Source organism: Alligator mississippiensis, chromosome 3, assembly GCF_030867095.1.
Source record: "Alligator mississippiensis isolate rAllMis1 chromosome 3, rAllMis1, whole genome shotgun sequence".
NCBI classification, from domain to species: Eukaryota; Metazoa; Chordata; order Crocodylia; family Alligatoridae; genus Alligator; species Alligator mississippiensis.
The window spans coordinates 122,044,175-122,063,377 of NC_081826.1; the positions used below are offsets into that span (position 1 = coordinate 122,044,175).

The 19,203-nt window shown below is 42.6% G+C and overlaps 1 protein-coding gene across 4 annotated transcripts in view; it reads right to left on the minus strand.

Annotated features, from left to right (window-relative positions):
* Positions 1-19,203, minus strand: part of LOC102561330 (enoyl-CoA delta isomerase 2) — a 173,609-nt gene that overhangs the window by 7,040 nt on the left and 147,366 nt on the right. For all 4 annotated transcript variants that reach the window (XM_019490480.2, XM_059724352.1, XM_059724353.1 and 1 more), the window contains 3 exons: positions 18,776-18,866; positions 16,427-16,547; positions 5,788-5,877 (listed from right to left, as the gene is read on the minus strand). In XM_019490480.2, the coding sequence (XP_019346025.1) occupies positions 5,788-5,877; positions 16,427-16,547; positions 18,776-18,866 (302 nt within the window). The remainder of the gene's footprint in view (positions 1-5,787; positions 5,878-16,426; positions 16,548-18,775; positions 18,867-19,203) is intronic.

The window sequence follows — 19,203 nt, forward strand, 5'->3', positions numbered from 1 at the left end:
TTAATGGAAGAAAACAAGATGAAGATGCAATTAAAATGTGCCAGATGCAACATTTGGAAAACAGAATAGAAAATGATAAAATTCCAGTTTCCTGTTCAAAATAACTAGTAATTTACTCTGCGCTAGGTTGAGAAATGCCAGCTGTGGTTGAAGTCTTGCCTGTTGTAGCTTTCTCTTCTTTTTGTATAAAGAGAGTCTTGCTGGGTTTGGGCCAAGCTTGCCACTCAGTTACACAGATGTAGCCCTACTGAAATAAATGGCACTGTAAAGGAGATGAGTTTGAGCTGTGCTATGGCTACAGCTGTACTATGGCTACTCGATTAATCGAGTCTGCTGGAGCATGGAAATTAACATGCTCTAGCAGCCTCCAGCACCACGTGTATCAGCATACCCATGCTGAAAAATGGTGGCAGGGTGGTTTAAACTAAAGCTCATTTGATGAGTTTTAGTTTAAGATGCCCTGCCGCCATTTTTCAGCATGGGGACACTGATACATGTGGTGCCCACATGTGGTGGCTCACTAATTAAAACTCCCCACCCCCCCTACTTCCTGGATCACATCTATAAACACCCAGTGATTGCGAAGTGAAGCATGTGTTACATTCTATGGAATTTCTCTATAAACTGCCTTTAGTCTACCTGAATGCTCTTTCTGGATCTACTTATCACAGGCTAGAAGAACTGTTTTGTACAATACTGGAATATTACAAGATGGGGAAAATATAAAGGATACACTTTAAAGCTGCTAAACAGTAATGTTGTGAGACGGTACAGAAGAAGCCTTTGCTGTTTTGCACGAGACTTAAAAGTGAGACCGCATCATGTAGCCATTTCTATTTGCTATGTGGAAAGCAGCGCATAAAAAGGAGTAAGACCCCTGACACACCTTCTTTAAGAAACCATTATCACCTCTTTGTGAAAGACAAGGTGTAAACAAACACTCAAGTACCATACTTTATAGGGCTGTGCAAAATGGCACCGTTCCATTTTGATGGAACAACATTTTGTTTCAAATTTCGTTTCAGTTGAAAACCACTGTTCCGTTTCGTTTTCTCGAAACAGTTTCTCTGTTTCGACATTTTGCCAATAGGCTATAATGGGGAAGCTCAAAACAGCCTATAACTTTGTCATTTCTGGCCTGATTTGGAGGAAATTTGCAGGAATGGTAGCCCCTTCTGAGGGCATGAAGTCTGCCAAGTGTCAAGGAGATAGGTGCAGGGGGTCAGGGAAACTGCGCCTCAAAGTCCTGAAAGCAAAAAACTCATGTCACATGTATGTGTTAAGCCACAGTAGGGTCAAGCCCGCAGACATGCTAGCCCCTGCTGCAGCCACGAAGCCTGCCAACTGTCAAGGAGATAGGTGCAGTGGGAGTCTGGATTCTGGGGCCCTGCACCTCTAGCTGCTGACAGGCAACACTCGTGACATGGGTGGGCGACACTGTGTGTGTGTGTGTGTGTGTGTGTGTGTGTTAAAGTGCGCCCTCACTCAACTGACACCAAGGCAGAAAGCAGGGCAGTTCAGACAATACTGCCTTTTATGCAGTTTTTCCATCCCTCCACCAGAGCACTGGGATTGGAAGGGATCTCAGGGAAGGATGACAGTCACTGGCCAGCTACACAGTCAATAATGAGAGCAGTCCTTCCCCTCTCTTCCCCCTCCCTCTCCTTACTTTAGTTTCTGTTTCCCTGCAGGCAAGCCCAGCTTGAGCTTTGAAACTCGAAACATTTAAAACATTTCAAAATGTTTTGACTTGCCTCATTTCATTTCGAGGCCGTTTTGAAGCTCTCTGTTTAGTTTCAATTTCACTGTTTTGAGCTTGAAACGAGTAGAAACAGTGTCAAAATGAAACTGCTGGTGAAATTTCGAGCAGCCCTAATACTTGATTTGTTTGACAGGGTGGAAGGGAGAGTTCAGAAACCTGTGAGCGGTACAAGCACATGCAGACAAGCACCTCGGAAGGTTCCTGTAGAATTCAAGCCTTGCTGGTCCTGCCCTCTCCACCTCCAGTCTGTGCAAGGTTTGGGGGAGCAGCTCCTTTACCCAAGGGGAGCCCAGCTGACTTTTCATTCCCAGCACAGATGAAAAGAGGGCTGAAGGGCTGACTGCCCCGGGATGGCATGACAGTTTCCATCAAATGGTATTATCTGTTGTTTGATGGAAATAAAGGGCATTTATACACATACTTTTTTGTCCCATTATGCACTGGAGGTCTGCTGCTCGTCCATACACGAGCTGATGTGAACTGTGCTGCACTGCATGCAGTTGTATAAGCAGTGAAATGCATGTCAGCATGCAGAAAATGGTGGCAGCGTGCTTTTGAACTAAAGTACCTTCTACGTGTTTTAGTTTAAAAGTGCACTGCTGCCATTTTCTTAGTGCTGATGCACACTTTGCCACTTATACAACTGGATGTGTCACAGCGCCGGGCATGCCACTTTTCAAAGTGCCTGGTGCTGTGGCACTTGCATGTGTAAAAAAGCTAAATGTCTGCCAGGGGCCTTAGTATCTAAAAACGAAGTGGCTGTTTTGAGTATCTCAGAAAATAGAAACTATCAGGCCTGGCAATAAATTAGCAAGACAAATTAGCAAGTGAAACATACCATCAGAGGCAGAGCTCAAATATTTTGTACAGCCAGACTGAAAGAACCTTACAGTTACTTCAGACACAATTATAGGTCCTTAGTTTATAGTTTTCTAGGCTGTGATGTAAAACACATTTAGTAAATAGCCTTCAGAGATTCATTACAGAATACACTGGCTTTTTAATGCAATATATAAACCAAAATAGTTGAAATAGCAATAGCTTTATGTGGCATAAACCCAGGCTTACAGTATTAGAGAGATTTCTTTTTGGAACTGCATTTTTCACTAAAAACAATGTTAGACATGATTTGAGCAGGTAACATTGGCAGCAAGGAAAATTAGTTTTGTTTTTGCTTTGCTTCATTTCTGCTTACAAATTGCAGGTCACATTCATACACAAGACTAAAAGGAGGGATTAACTTATTCTCTTCTTGCTCAGAAAATTTAATTTTGAGAGTCACTGAAGAAACAAAAGGCTTTCTACCTGGTGTACAATCCTGATGAAGTGGATCCTACTGTATGGTTAGAAGATGAAAATATAAAATTATTTACTGGCATTATTGAAATCCAGGTTATTTTTGGTGGGAGGGGGCGGAGTGTATAATGTACTTGAAAATAATACGTAACTGTAGATGACTTTGTCCTTGAAGATTTGAAGTTTCAGGTGATGATAGTTATTACAGATAGTGAGTCATTTTTTTTTTTTTTGTGCTGAGACTAGGTCCAGTTCTCAGGTTGCTTCAGTGCCTTTGTGCTCTACATGTGAGTTGAGAAATGTAGTGTCTGTGTAGGAGAGCTAATTCCATGTTGCCCAGACCCAACAACTGGTGATACAAGTTAGAAATAATATATTTAGGTCCTTGAAAGAACCCACGTTATCAAACTGTACTGATACGTGGTTTGTCTAGATGGAAAAAAAAAGTAGAAAAGGAGAGGGAATCAAACATTTTGGGGGATGTACACATTAAGAGGCCATCCTTAATGGACTGGCTGATGCCAACATCTTAAGGGATAGCCAGCACAGGTTTGTTCCGGGTAGGTCTTGCTTGACCAATCTCATTTCCTTCTACGACCAGGTGACCTATCACCTGGACAAGGGAGAAGAGATTGATGTCATATATCTTGACTTCAAAAAAGCCTTTGACCTGGTTTCCCATAATCACCTCTTAGAGAAACTGGCCAATTGTCACCTTGGGTCCTCCACAATCCACTGGCTGGAAAACTGGCTCCGGGGTCAGACCCAGAGGGTAGTAATTGATGGAAGTCACTCATCGTGGTGTCCTGTGACCAGTGGGGTCCCCCAAGGCTCTGTCCTTGGACCCATACTGTTCAACATCTTCATTAATGATGTGGACACTGGAGTCAGAAGCGGACTGGCCAAGTTCGCTGATGACACCAAACTTTGGGGCAAAGCATCCACACCAGAAGACAGGCAGATGATCCAGGCTGACCTGGACAGGCTCAGCAAGTGGGCGGACGAGAATCTGATGGTGTTCAATGCCGATAAATGCAAGGTTCTCCACCTTAGAAAGAAAAGCCCGCAGCATCCTTATAGGCTCGGCGGTGCTATGTTGGCCAACACTATGCAAGAAAGAGACTTGGGGGTCATCATTGACCACAAGATGAACATGAGCCTGCAGTGCGATGCTGCGGCTAGTAAAGCGACCAAAACGCTGGCTTGCATCCATAGATGCTTCTCAAGCAAATCCTGGGACGTCATTCTCCCCTTGTACTCGGCCTTAGTGAGGCCGCAGCTGGAGTACTGCGTCCAGTTTTGGGCTCCACAATTCAAAAAGAATGTGGAGAAGCTAGAGAGAGTCCAGAGAAGAGCCATGCGCATGATCAGAGGTCAGGGAAGCAGATCCTACGATGACAGGCTGAGAGCCCTGGGGCTCTTTAGCCTGGAAAAGCGCAGGCTCAGGGGTGATCTGATGGCCACCTACAAGTTTATCAGGGGTGACCACCAGTATCTGGGGGAATGTTTGTTCACCAGAGTGCCCCAAGGGGTGACGACTAGGTCGAATGGTCATAAACTACTACAAGACCGTTTCAGGCTGGACATTAGGAAGAATTTCTTTACTGTCCGAGCCCCCAAGGTCTGGAACAGCCTGCCACCAGAGGTGATTCAAGCGCCCACATTGAACACTTTCAAGAGCAAACTGGATGCTCATCTTGCTGGGATCCTATGACCCCGGCTGACTTCCTGCCCTTTGGGCAGGGGGCTGGACTCGATGATCTTCCGAGGTCCCTTCCAGCCCTAATGTCTATGAAATCTATGAAAATTTTCGTTCTTTGCTGTTCATGAAACCTGGACCTAAATCAAGAAGTTTCAACATGTTTTGGGGGTTTTTAGATGAGTTGATCTTCCATGAAGTTGTGTTGTGGAGGTACTAGACCAGGAGTGCTCAGCCTGTGGTGTTGTCATCTGGCTGGTGGGACACCTCATAGGTCCAGAAATTTGGCTGGGGGCAGGGGAGGAGTGGCAGCTCCACTCATCTGCTGCCAAATTTCTAAACCCACAGGAAGCACTTGGGTGGAGGGAAAGAGCGGTGCTGGGCACTTAGGGCCCAGACCTAGCAAGGGCCAGAGGTTGGGGGGTGGCACTGGGGCCCAATCGCAGTGCATGGGGCACAGAGTTGGTGGTGCTGGACCCCTGGAGCCCAATCCTGGCACACGGGACTCTATTGGCCTCTGGATCAGCCCCCTGCTGCTCATCTAGCCTAAAGGGCCACAAGGCTGAGCACCACTTTACCAGGCCAGGGACATAGATGGGGTTGAAAAAGCTGAGTATTTTGCTCTAATATTTTTAGACTTAAAATCTCCCCTTTTCAGGGGACAACTACATAATATAAACACAAGTACAAATGTGCCAGTTCCTCCATGGTAGAAAATAAGGTTGCTGCCCCTCCCTCAAAAAAGTCAGTGCCACTTCCTTCCTATGCTCAGCTCCTCCATTATTCTTAAACAAGGACAAACAAAAAAGCCCTGCAGCGGAATTGCTTTTTTCCCTTGACTGTCACTATAACGTATCATTTCCTGTCCATGCAGTCAGTTTCTTTACCATTGTCTCACTTCAGAAACCTGCTTGTACCTCTAGTACAGCTCAAATATGGTTTTTATTTTATGCAGCTGGGAAGGAATCTGATTTCCTGCTAAGCTAACATAAACATCATCCATTTCCAGCAGTTTACTTTACTTACTTACTTTAGCTGTGCCCATTATTTTAGGGAAGGTGTAAGTAGAGCAGCCTTCTGGAGTTTGGCGAAGTTGGATAAAAGGAGTCTGAAATGTTGCCTGTATATATATATAAAAAACAAAACAAAACATGTGAAATTATGCTACTTACTACTCCCATTGTAGTGGGCATTGTACAAACACAACAACAGAAAGACAACTTCTGTCCCAAAGAGGTTAGAATCTGTTGGACAAGAGCCAACAAGTAAAGAAAAGCAGTGACATATTCAGCAACAACCTCTGAATTCATAACAGATAGGTAGAGTTGTCATTGATAGAATTTCAGAAGGAAGCAACTAAGAGCACAGACTTAGGTTTCTTTAATATTTTTTTTCACGAGAACATCAATGGGCTAAATGTATGTGTTTGACTAATTACTATTGACACCCCTGTCTCTCAAACTTGATGAAAACCTACACAATACAACATATAAAAATACAACATAAAATTAGTTCTAATTAATATATTTATATACAATTTTCTATGCTTTTTAGAAGAAAGAAGGTGAAAGTGAGTTATGTACATTGTAATAGCCATTCATCATGCATGAACAATTAAAACCTCTGCTGTTGGCATTGCAGCACTGATTTTTCCTTGAGATCCTGTTTTTGTCCACTCACATAGCTATACTCTTGCTTCTTCAAGGATAAATTCTACACTAGATCGAATGAAATCATTTCAGAGTTTTGTGTCATCTAGCCCTTTCTTGCATACACTGGTGCAAACATCATTAATGTTCATATAAACACATTGTCTGCCCAAGCCCAAAGAGTAGGAAAAGGAAATACTATTGTTTTCATTTTACAGATATGGAATTAAGGGCCAGAGTGAAGAAGTAGCATACTTAAGGTTACCCACGAAGTCTGAAAAAAACAGTTCTCCTGAGTCCAAGTCCCTACAACCTCTCGAAATAGTCAAGTTAAAGAAGCCAGGGCATGTGACCGAATGTAGTGCAGACCACCCATGTGTGAACAGTATACCCCACTAATTCATTAGTTCCCATTATTGACCTCCAGACTATCCTGCATCCTTCTTTTTCTTACTGTTGAAGAAAATTGTTTCCTTATATTGATTGTAAATGCTCTTTAAGCATTTACAGATCATTAGGCCCAATCCAACCCTTTGTAACAACCTGAAAAGCTTCTTTTCCTCTACCAACAGCCTTTTCATTTCTTGAAGAATTTTTTGTATGGACTTTTCTCCAGTGAACACTCTCCATCCATCCTGTTTTACTTATGTTCTTCTGCTGCTTTTAAACTCTCTGGCTTTCCTTAGTGTCACTTCTTTGAAGTCTTTGACCAGATTTGTATTTTGCTCTGCACTGAAATGATTTAAATTTTCAGAATCACTCTTATTGTCAAGATGTCCAAACTGCAAGTGTGTGTTTAATAATCTTTTCTATAATGGGTGAATGGTGTATATTTTCCCCAATCCTTGGTGCTTGTGGAGAAATCACCCCCCAGTCTGTCTCACTGCTGTAAGCAAACAGCCCCCACCACCAGGTTCATTGACCTACGCAGTTACGTGACTGTGTGGAGAAATTTCATAAGCCTACATGACTGTGTGGAGAAATTCATGATGGACGGGGGGGAACTTGCTTGTCCTCTGTCCTGTGTAACCCTAAACTCTCACCTGAGGGTGCTGATGTTTTTTAAACTGACCAACCGGTATTCACCATGGTCTGAGGATACTGGTTTATGGTTGGGGTCCAGGTGATGAGGTCAGAAAGGTTATTTAAGGGTCCCTCCATCCTGGGGGGAGAAGAGACATCTGGGGAAACACAGAACCAAGCTAAACAGGCTCTGGATATATAAAAGAGTAACTTACCTGAAATTTAGCTAGTCTATTAGGATATGTATTTAGGTTCCGTACTCAAAAGGTCCTCAAACCTCTTTGGTTTTGTTCAAAGTGTTTTACTCTAAAATCTCTTTGCTCTATATCAACCTCATTCGCTCACTCTGAACAATAAAAGGCTGCCTGCATGCAGTGAGCTGGCTGTGGGTTCCCATGGAGAGAGGGCGTAGACAGCCGTTATAACTCCCTTGACTTGGCTACCTAAGGCGGGCTCGGCTTTTTACTTTCTTCCTGTACTGGAGGCTGCTTGTGAATGCTTCAAGCAAATAGAAGCACTTCAAAATCCCACGGTGGGTTAAGCACCTTCAAGGTCTACAGGGCCTGTGTAGCCTGGGCAGCACAGAGTCCTAACAAAGACCCAGGCCCGGGTGGTGGCAGCAATTGCCCCAGGCATGCAGGTGTGCTCCAAGAAGGGGGTCGGCCGGATGTAGGTGCCCCAGGGGAGATGCACAAAACGGGGTTATGGTCGGGCACAGTGGGGTGGGTGGCTCAGCGCAGTAACACCCCTTACTGTCCCGCCATAGTGCTTTACTATAATATCAATAATAGCAGTTTTGTTTTTATGTTGTGTTTAGATTTTCACCTTCTGGAACTACTCACGTCAATTTTGTGTTGACGTAACTCTGACTTAAGCAGCGTTGTTCTTGATCCATACAAGTCAGGGAACCATCCCTATTAAATTTCATTCTGAATTAGAAAATTAATCAGAAGTATTATTAAAAAAACCTTCAGGGGGTTTTATTAATGGAAAAAAATCAAAGGTAAAAAAAGAGACAGGCAATTGTAATATGCTGCCAAGCCTCTATTTCAAAATCTGGATTATAAACTTTCTTTTGCCAAGTAATAAAAACCTGCTGAATTTACTTCCTCATTAGTACAAGAGCTTTTCCCACCACAGAGACCAATTCATTCTCTTACTACTTAGTCCTGCTGCTGTTCAGTGGAATTGAAACTGTGAAAAACAAGGTAAAAAATGACCCCTCTTCTCTCAACCAGATTCTTCTGCTGCTTTCTGTTGTGCTCCTTGTTCTTGACCCTCAAGTGGAGAATCAAAACGTATCGCATCCTGAGGCAAGAAGTGTTGGATTCCTCTCTTTCCACACAATATGACATGAACTGTATCTCAAAATGTGAGGCTACCTTGTTTTCAACAGTAATATCTTTTCTTAAAGGTTCTCAAAAAACAGTTATAATTTCTGAAAGCCTTATTTAAAAAAACAACAAACCTTCAAACTAAATAATGCTCACATCATGAGCAGATTAATCCAAAAACCTATCTGGAAGGGAGAAGACTTCTTGGCCCTTGACTAATCTTGAGACAAGTAAAGCTTGTGGTTCTCAACCCTTTAGACTCAAGGCACTGCTCTGTAACTTTTCTGAATTTAGTGGCACCCCCTTTCAAAAACTGATTTCACTTGTTTGTTTGACTATTACAAAGCAATTATTTTATTACAAAGAACACAGAAAACCCACAACAGGTCAGAATGTTTTTGACACTGTAGATTTTTATTTGAAATCTCTGGATTTAATTTGTGAATCATGTGTAGGTGGTTGTATCCTTAACAGCACTAATATTGCACAGCACCCTTAAAAGGATCTTGAGGCACCCTGGTTGAAAATTTCTGAGTTAGATATCAGAAAATTATCATAGACTTAAATGGGTATTGCACATACCTAATGCCACAAAATACTGATTATTCACCACAGGAGCAATAGCAGCTCTTCCAGGGTTCTTTGTAACAGCAAATCCATTGCCTTCCAGACACATTTCAATAAATGCACCTGAAATTTCATTTCAGTTCGCAAATTCTCTTGAGATAATTCATGGAGTATGGGGGGGAGGAGAGGGGGGGGAGGGAGAGATGAGGAAATCAAAAAGGCTGATGATAAATTAAGACATACCTGTTATACATTTAATGTACCATAGATACTTATCATTTTGCATTATACAGCAGAATTAGATTCTGAAGAAAGCTCCCTTGTGAATGTAGTTCATTATAAAGAAAATACAATATTCATGTAATTCACAAATGTCTTTAAATTTATTCAGCCTTAAGGGTTTCTTAAATTTCATTTTAAATCTCTACTGCATCAGCATCCAGATTCACAAGTGTCAACATGAATTTGTCTCATAAATTAATTTAATAATCCAAATATCAAAAGTAATTTCATACCTGGAACTCTTTATTTGATGCTCAAAAAGTTATGTAGCTGTATTGACCACAATCTCAGAAACAGACCATGAATCTTGCATCTAGATATCAATATCTTTTTCCTAATATTTGCTTTGTCTTTGCTTTCCTCAGGATAGCAGACTGAGACCAATACTATTTTTTAATCATTTGAAAAAGTTGTAAACACCATTACAATAAATGTGTGTAAAGGAAAGGAGACTGAATTATTATCATGAGTTTGTTATTTGAATATCTTGCTAGCAAGCAACCTAATTAAAAGCTTTATACTATTTGATATCACATCCTGCAAGTCATAATGCATAGATGTACCACACCACCATCATAACATCATTTTAAGTTTAGTACTTAATAAAGGCACTCTTTGCATGGTATTGTAACTCTTTTTTAAAGACTTCTCTAAGACCTTGGTACGTTTAGCTTTTGCTGGTGTATTTGAAATAAACTATATGAAAGGTGCAGGAATGAACCATCCCCATGTGGAGGAAGACCACTACCAAGCATAGCAGAAGACCAGCTTGACTTAGTAGGGAACTCTTCAATGAGCTAAAACACAAAAAAGGAAGCTGACAAGAAGTGCAAATGACTAGGGAGGAGTATAAGAGTTGTTTGGACCTGCAGGGATGAAATCAGGAAGGCCAAAGTGCAATTGAAGTTGTAGCTAGCAAGGGACCTAAAGGGTAACAAGAAAGGTTTCTACAAGTACGTCAGCAACAAAAGGAAGATCAGGGAAAGTGTGGATTCCTTACTGAAAAGGGAAGGCAACATAGTGACATGATGCAGAAAAGGCTGAAGTGCTTAATACTGTTTTTACCTCAATCTTCGCAGGCAAGGTCAGCTACCAGACTATCGCACTGTTTGGGGAGGAGGTGAGCATAGGTCTGTGTGAATAGGGAAGTATTCGATTTGGATTTGGATTTGGCTGACTTGGAGGGTTGTGATTCAATTAGGAGATTTGGATCACTGTCTCTAATCAATTTGGCTGAATCTGCTTCGGAAGATTAGGTGCTGATTCGGGGAGATTTGGTGGTTTGGATTGGCTAGGGAGAGCCAGGCACAGCTGGGCAGCTGCAGGTGAGGGTGTGCCTGCTCCAGCTGTGCCTCCTCCAGCTGTGCCCACCTCTCCCTGGGTGGGGGGAGCCACGGAAAAGTGGCATGCTCAGCACTGTGACACATGCAGTTGTATAAGTGGCAAAATGCGCATCAGCACTAAGAAAATGGCAGCAGTGCACTTTTGAACTAAAACACATAGAAGGTACTTTAGTTCAAAAGTGCACTGCCACCATTTTCTGCATGCTGACCTGCATTTCTCTCCCCCCTCTGCCCACCACAAAAGACTTACCAGCTGGAGGCAGCTGTGTCAGCTGTCTGTTTAGTCTATGGCCGAATCTCTGAAGCTGCCAAATCTTTTCTGAAGCTTTTCCAAATTGATTCAGATGCTTCATATCAATTCAGAGCTTTTAATTGGTTTCCAAATTTGATTTGGATTCGGAGATTCGGTCCCTGAATTTGGCCGAATCTCCTCCCGAACTGAATCGGCTACAAAAGCTTTGCACAGCCCTAGTGAGCAGCCAACAGTAATGAAGGAACAGGCTAGGGATTGTTTAGAGAAGCTAGAGGTGTACAAGTCTGTGGGACCAGATGTGATGCACCTGACAGTACTAAAGGAGTTGGCTGATGTGATTGCAGAGCTGCTGGCCATTATTTTTGAAAACTCATGGCAGTCAAGAGAAGTCCTGGATTACTGTAAAAGGGCAAATATAGTGCCCATCTTTAAGAAATTAAAGAAACAAGATTCAAGACTGGTCAGGCTCACCTTAGTCCCTGGAAATATCACAGAGCAGGTCCTCAAGGACTCTATTTCTAAGCACGTGGAGAAGAATGTGATTAGGAACAGTCGACATGGATTCACCAAGGGCAAATCAAGCCTAACCAACCTGATTGCCTTCTATGATGAGATGACTGGTTCTATGGATGCAGGGAGAGCAGCAGATGTGATATGCCTTGACTTCAGTAAGGCTTTTGATATGGTCTCCCGCAATGTTCTCACAAGCAAGCTAAGGAAGTACAGGTTGGATGAATGGTTTGTAAAGTGGATAGAAAACTGACTGGATCATAAGGCTCAAAGGGTAATAATCAATGGCTCTGTGCCTAGATGGCAACTGGTATCAAATGCAGTGCCCCAGGGTTTGGTCTTGGGGCCAGTTTTGTTCAATATTTTCATCAATGATATGGAATAGGGGATGGAGTGCACTCACAGTGAGTTTGCAGATGACACCAAACTTACCTTTTTTCTTTTTATGACCAGGTCATGAATGCTTAGATGCAGGTGTTGAGGTAGATGTCATCTGCTTCTATTTTAAGAAGGCCTTCGATACTGTATCTCATCCTATTCTCATAAACAAACTGAGTGACTGTGTCATAGATGATTACGTGGCAAACTGGCTTAAGGGTCGCACCCAGAGACAGGTGCTGGATGGGTTGGTATCGACCTGGAAAGATGTGGGCAGTGGGGTCTCCCAAGGCTCAGTCCTTGGACCTGTGCTATTCAATGTCTTCATCAGCAACTTGGATGAGGGTGTGGAGAGTACTCTGTCCAACTTCGCAGATGACACGAAATTACGGGGTAAAGTCAACACACCTAGTGGGGAGGGATCAAATCCAGACAGACCTGGACAGGTTGGAAAAGTGGGCAGAAAAGAATAGGATGCAGTTCAACAAATTCAAGTGCAAAGTGCTGCATATAGGGAGCAGGAATCACCAACACACCTATAGGCTAGGGATGACATTCTCAGCAGCACAGCAGTAGAAAGGGATCTCAGAGTCATAGTTGACTCCAAGATGAATATGAGCTGTCAGTGTGATGAGGTAATCAGTAAAGCTAACCACACTCTATCATGCATTAGCAGGTACATCATGAACAGGTCCAGGGAGGTGATACTGCCCCTCTATGCGGCATTGGTCAGGCTGCAGTTGGAGTACTGGATCCAGTTCTGGGCTCTGCACTTCAAGAGGGATGTGGATAACTCTGAGAGGGTCCAGAGGAGGGCCACTTGTATGGTTAGGGGCATGCAGGCAAGGCCCTACGAGGAGAGACTGAGGAACCTGGATTTCCTCAGCCTCCTCAAGAGAAGGCTGAGAGGGGATCTTGTGGCTGTTTACAAATTCATTGGGCGGGTGGGGGGGAGGCAGCAACAAATTGGAGGTGCTCTGTTTACCAGGGCACCCCTTGGAATAAACAACAATGGCCCCAAACTGACAGAGAGCAGATTTAGGTTGGATATCAGGAAGAACTTCTTTACAGTAAGGGTTGCCTTACTGTATGGAATGGGCTTCCAAGGGAGATGGTGCTCTCCCCTACCTGGGAGGTCTTTAAGAAGAGACTAGACAAGCACCTGGCTGGGGTCATATGACCCCAGTGCTCTTTCCTGCCCAGGGCAGGGGGTTGGACTTGATGATTTATTGAGATCCCTTCCAATCCTAACAACTATGAAATTATGAAACCAAGCTGGGGGAAAAGTAGGGCAGGGCTAGGATTCAGAGAGATGTAGACAAATTGGAGGAATGGACCAAAGAAAATTCATTAAGTTTAATAGGCACAAGTGCAAAGTCCTACACTTAGGATGTAACAGACTCATGCACTGGTACAGGCTAGGGACTGACTGGCTAAGCAGCAGCTCTGCAGAAAAAGACCTGTGGGTTAGGGTGGACAATTAACTGAATATGAGCCAACAGTGTGCCCTTGTTGCAAAGAAGGCTAACAGTATAGTGGGCCTGCATTATGTAGGAATGTTGCCAGCAGATCAAGGGAAGTGATTCTTCCCCTCTTTTTGGCACTGGTGAGGCCACATCTGTAGTACAGTGCACAGTTTTGGTCCCCCCACCCCACGACAGAAAGGATGTAGATAAATTGGAGAGAGTTCACCAGAGAGCAACAGAAATTATTAGGGGCCTGGAGCACATGACTTCTAATGACAGGCTGAGGGAACTGGGCTTAGTTAGTCTTGGAGAAGAGAAGATGGAGAGAGGATTTAATAGCAGCCTTCAGGGAACCTCCCTTCAGGTAGTTGAAGGGGGTTCCAAAGAGGATGGAGCTAGACTATTCTCAGTGGTGGCAGATGACAGAACAAGGAGCAATGGTCTCAAGTTGCAGCAAGGGAAGTTTAGGTTAGATATTATGAAAAACGTTCTCACCAGTAAAGCACTGAAACAGACCTACCCAGTGTGGAATCTTCATCCTTGGAGGTTTTAAGTCCCGGATAGACAAAGCCTTGGCAGAGTGATCTAGTTGGAGACCATCCTGCTTTGAGCAGAGGTTTGGACTAGATGACCTCCTGAGCTCCTTTCCAACTCTAATTTGAACTATGAATACTGTTTAAGCATTCTTTATAAAAGTAGATTTTCACTTCTAAACTGTTTTTAAACTTCACAAAAACAACACAGCCAGGGAGAGGGAGGCCGAGAATGGGAGAGATGGTGAATTTGTTGATCTGTCTAGGATATGGTTGTTGAAATTATGGTTTTCAGATAAAAAAGAAACAGCAACTTCAGATTCACAGTAGTTGAGTAATGACTTGTACAGAGTCTGTTTTAGGTTAAAACTTGTTGCCAAGTTGTCTGTATAAATAAATGTCTTGAAGGCTGGATTAGAATTGTATTTGGGCACTTTCTACTGTCTTTCCAAAAATGAACAAAGAGTGTTGGAATCTAATCTCAGTAACAGCACACCCATATGAATCTGGAACCAGTCCACAATAAAAGTGATTGAAATCCAAGTTACCTTGGACTTACAGGCAGCTGAATGCAGAAATTTACTTCTAGCTACTGCAACAGAGACAGAATATCATATTCTTTGGGAAGTCTTGAGGATAAATAGCAGAAAAAGGATGAAAGTACAAGTGTTTTCTAAATTAGTATGTCTGATGATTTAGGCTGTGTTTACAGATTTTTAGCATGCAGTATTGTTCTAGTAAACATAAACATGGTCAAGGGAGTCAGGATTTAACCCATAAAATTTTGGTTTCAGGTTAGTTTCACAAACGCATGTTTTATTTTATACACTACTGAGTTGGTCATAACTTGCTTGAGCCACTGAAAACATTCTTTTAACTACTTAGGATCCATAAATTGCTTATTCTAATGGGCAATTTTAAAGAAAAGATTTACCCTTTTCATATGATGAACTCAAAATCATACGAAGTATTGTGAATTGCAGTAATTTTCCATGAAAAAGTTTGTATCATAAAGTAAATTTAGTTAAAATTGCTCATATTGAACTTCTGAATATCGATACTGGAAAACTTTCATTACCCAACCTTTTCTACTTCTCCTGCAGCCACTGGTCAAGACAGCTTCTTGAGGAATAGTATTAAAAAATAAATAAATAAATAAAAAAGCACATGTCCCTGTATTTGTTTGTCTAAATTTGTGAAGGCCGTGCATAATCATTCCTTATAAAAAATTAAATTGAGTGCAAATGCTAATTAACTGGTCAGTTTGTAAAGATGCCTGGATGTCATTATCTACTTCTTAAGACTTAGCATTTGAGTTCAGAACAGATGTCAGGCTTAAGATTTTATTCTCCTATTCTGCTAGAATAAGAAAAAGATCTAGTAACCACTGGTACATGATCTATCTATCTGAGAAAATCTTTCAAGTATGGTTTCATCATAAATACTTGTAATTTAACCTTGAAACATCTGAGTACTCTGCAAAATTATTAACCACTACATTTTCCCTGAAGGTATTTCTCTTCCTTCATAGATAGCCAACTCTGGAACGTTTTTTTTTTCCTCGGGTCTAGATTGCAAAACCCTTTACAAATGTGAGCAGTCACTTAAGTAGTCCTACTGAAGTCAGACTACAAGTAGAGTGCTGATAGATATGATATTTGTCATGCAATCGCCCCGTTAAAAGTGCTCTACAGCCATCTCCTGACAGAAGTGCATGGCTGCAGAGCTCCTTAAAAGTGTCCAATAGTGCAACTAATTAACCCTCACTTAATGAGGGTTCAGATGAAGGTGCTGCAGTCTCACCGCTTGCAGCACAGGCTGAGCAAACCCTAGAATGGAGCTCCATCCCATGCCTTCTCCCCCTCCCATCCTCATAACAGCGCTGGAGCTGGTGTGGGCAGGGGCTAGTGGGGAGAGGCTTCAGACACACAGCATCTCTCTGCTGGGTTGGTTTCAAGGTGGGACTTGACTTCCCAGACCAAACAGCAAACATGTGTTGGTTCGGGGGAAGGGAGGAGGGTCACTGTAACTCATGACACTTTCTGTGAAGCACCGTGAGTTACAGCAGGGAGCTATACATCTGTCAGCACCGGTAGAGTTGGATGATGTTAAAACCCATGTGAGAAGGTCCAAATTTGATCCTCAGGTTTGGGGTTGTTTTAGGCCAACAGACAAAACTCCATCAATGGAGATTTACAAGTTTTAGGACTTTCAAGTTATGGAAATGAGAAAAGCATTTTCCCTTACTGAAGCTTTAGAAAAGTCATCACGACCTGTGATTCTGCTCAAATCACATCTGAAAACTGTGCAATTCAGCCAGAAATAACTTACCCTGTTAGTAGCATAGACACTGTCAAACAGCCCAAGAAGAGTCACAGAGATTCCAAGAGCTGGACCATTCACCACCGCAACCAGTGGCTTAGGAAAATCAATAAAATGGTTGACAAAATTCCTGCAGACAAAGGAGTACATTTGTTCTGGTATCATGAACTCTAAATGCTGACTCTCTTTAAAATGCATACCAAAAGATCAGTTGACTGTGTATGCTAGCATTAATTAATTACTACTGGGATTTACAACAGAGTTCTTAGATTTGTCCTAACTTTGCTCTTGCTGAAGTAAACCTCTTAGTGATTTCAATGGGAACAAGGTTTTAGGCCTTACCAGAGTGTTTTGAATCCCCCTCTGCTTCTGTCACATGAAACCTCAAGTGACTGACTCTTTCTTTCTAAATCAAATTTTTGGAGGTGTGCTTGTAAAAGATAGACTAAGAATTTCATAGCTATGGTCCAATAATCAGCTGGTAAATATATAAAAAAGGAGGTTTTATGCTGTTGGTAGAAATTTTAGCACAGATTTCCCGCCTCTCCGGCCCCCCCCCCCCCCCCCCCATACTGCTGCTTTCCCTAATCACTACTTAGTCAAGCAAAGTTTCCATTGGTGCTTCTTATGGTGCAACAACTTGCTAAAACTAAAATGACATCCCAATCCAACGTGTGTAAAGAAATGCACATTCTAATTAGGGCTGGATTTCCCCCCTGCCTTTGCACATTGTACTCAACTAGGTCTATCTGGAACTAATTGCACTCTTTAATCTAAGAAAATTCTTATGGGAATGAAATTTTTTGTGACAGTGTAATTAAATAATACTTAATTCTCACCTGTGTGGGGTATAGGTGATGGAAGGAGGGATGGGTCTGTTTTTTTTTGTTTTTTTTAAGCTGAACCGAGTGTTTCGAAAATGTCTTTATACCAGCCCCTCACTTTTTCTTTCTGTGGTCTAATGAATTTTCATTTATTTATTCAAAGTAATGCAGCTCCAAAAACTGGAGGGAGTGAGAATTGCCTTGGAATACCCAGTAGCCTGGGAGGTGGGGAGACCTGGATTCTAGGTTCTGCTTCAAAGCAGGCAGCACGGGAACTGGAAAACAGGTTTCCCTCTTTCTAATCGCTGACCTATTGGGCTAAATGGAATGTATTTTGTGGAAGGCCTGGTACAATAGGCACATTCTCAGAACATTGGACTTGAAGGTATCAAGGAAGGCAAGGGAACAGCTATTTTAAGAAATGTGCTGCTCAGGGTAACCAGCTGACCCTGGTTATTGGGTGGGCCTGGCTGCCAGTGTCCTAATTAATCCTCAGCTGGTCAGAGCTGCCTGTATGGATCTGGCTGCCTGCTTATAAGCAATAGCTCGTCCAGAGCTCAGGGGGCTATTGATCAGGACAGATGCCTCTGTCTAGCTTTGGGCTTCTGACTCCTTAGTTTCCTAGTACCTGATAATACTATATCTTTGATTCCTAGTTTCCCAGTCCCTGGGTCCTGCCTATTTGTTCCTAGAGTCCAAAGTCCTGCATGTTTGTTCCCAGATCCCTGTTCCCTGGGTCCTGCTTGCTGGGTTCCTGGTTTTATCCTTGTTCCTACTCATTGGTTCCTGCCCACAGAATCCTTGTTCTAGACCTCAACCTGGATCCCTGCACTTCTAACCTGCCTTGCTGGCTCCTTGGCCTCTTGTGTTCCAGACTCTAGTCTAGATCCCTGTTCTCTGACAGCCAGCTCCTGGCTTAGCTTCCAGTCCTATATAGCTATAGATACTTGTTCTAGACCCTCTGGCTAGTGACTGTGGTCTGGATCCCTGTCTCATGTTCGTGGCTACCCCATGGCTTGTGGTTCCCCACAGGGTGATTCTCTCCATTCCAGTCCCTTACAGACCTCACCCTCCTGACTTGCCTGCTCCTGAGCTCCTGCTCTAGCCAGGACCCTTGCTTCCCTAACATTGTCTGTTCCCAGAGAAGCTGATTTGCTCTTTCAAACAGGATGTTTATGGCAGAACAAAGAACTGAAGCCAAACCTCCCAAGTCCTATCTTCATCAGATTTCATAGACCTCTCAGATTGTGAAGTCTCTCTTGCTGTAACTGAACTGAAACAGAAACCATCTTGAGAGATTTACTCTGTGGTTTAGCCCTGATCATGTCAAAATAATGATAAGCTCGCATCCTTACTGTCATGCAGTCAAGGGCCCTTGTAAGTAGAGCTTTGTTAGTTTGGGACCTTATGGCTGTATACAAAGGCTAGTAAAGTCACTGGAAAGATTCTCACCAGGTCTTTCCACTGATTTGTAATGCGATTTAGCTCTGTCCATTAAAAAATGAATGAGCTTTTAGTAAATGAGCACTCTTACTTTATCCACTCGCCATTGTTTTTTATTATCTGCTCCAAATTTTCTGTGAAATTGTTGAGGTCATTTCCACTAGAGTAGTAATCACCACTTCCTGCAAAAACAAAGGAACTTCACCAACATATGCAGAGATGCTGAGATGCAACAGCTATTTAGATTGATAAACACAGATATTCAAATTGATAAACGAAGCTATGTGTGTTTGGAGATGGAGCTTTAAGTGAAAAGTTTATAAGACTTTGTCATATCAGTTTATATCGGGAAAACTTCTAAAGGGACCTACTTTGAAATGTAGCTGCTCAACAGTTTTTAAATATAGTGTGCTTACAGAGTACACCTCAGACTGATGTGGGCTATATGCTGTTTTAGTTCAAGATGTGTATTCACACATTTAGCAATTACTCTAGAGCGGAGTCACCAAGCTGATAGCC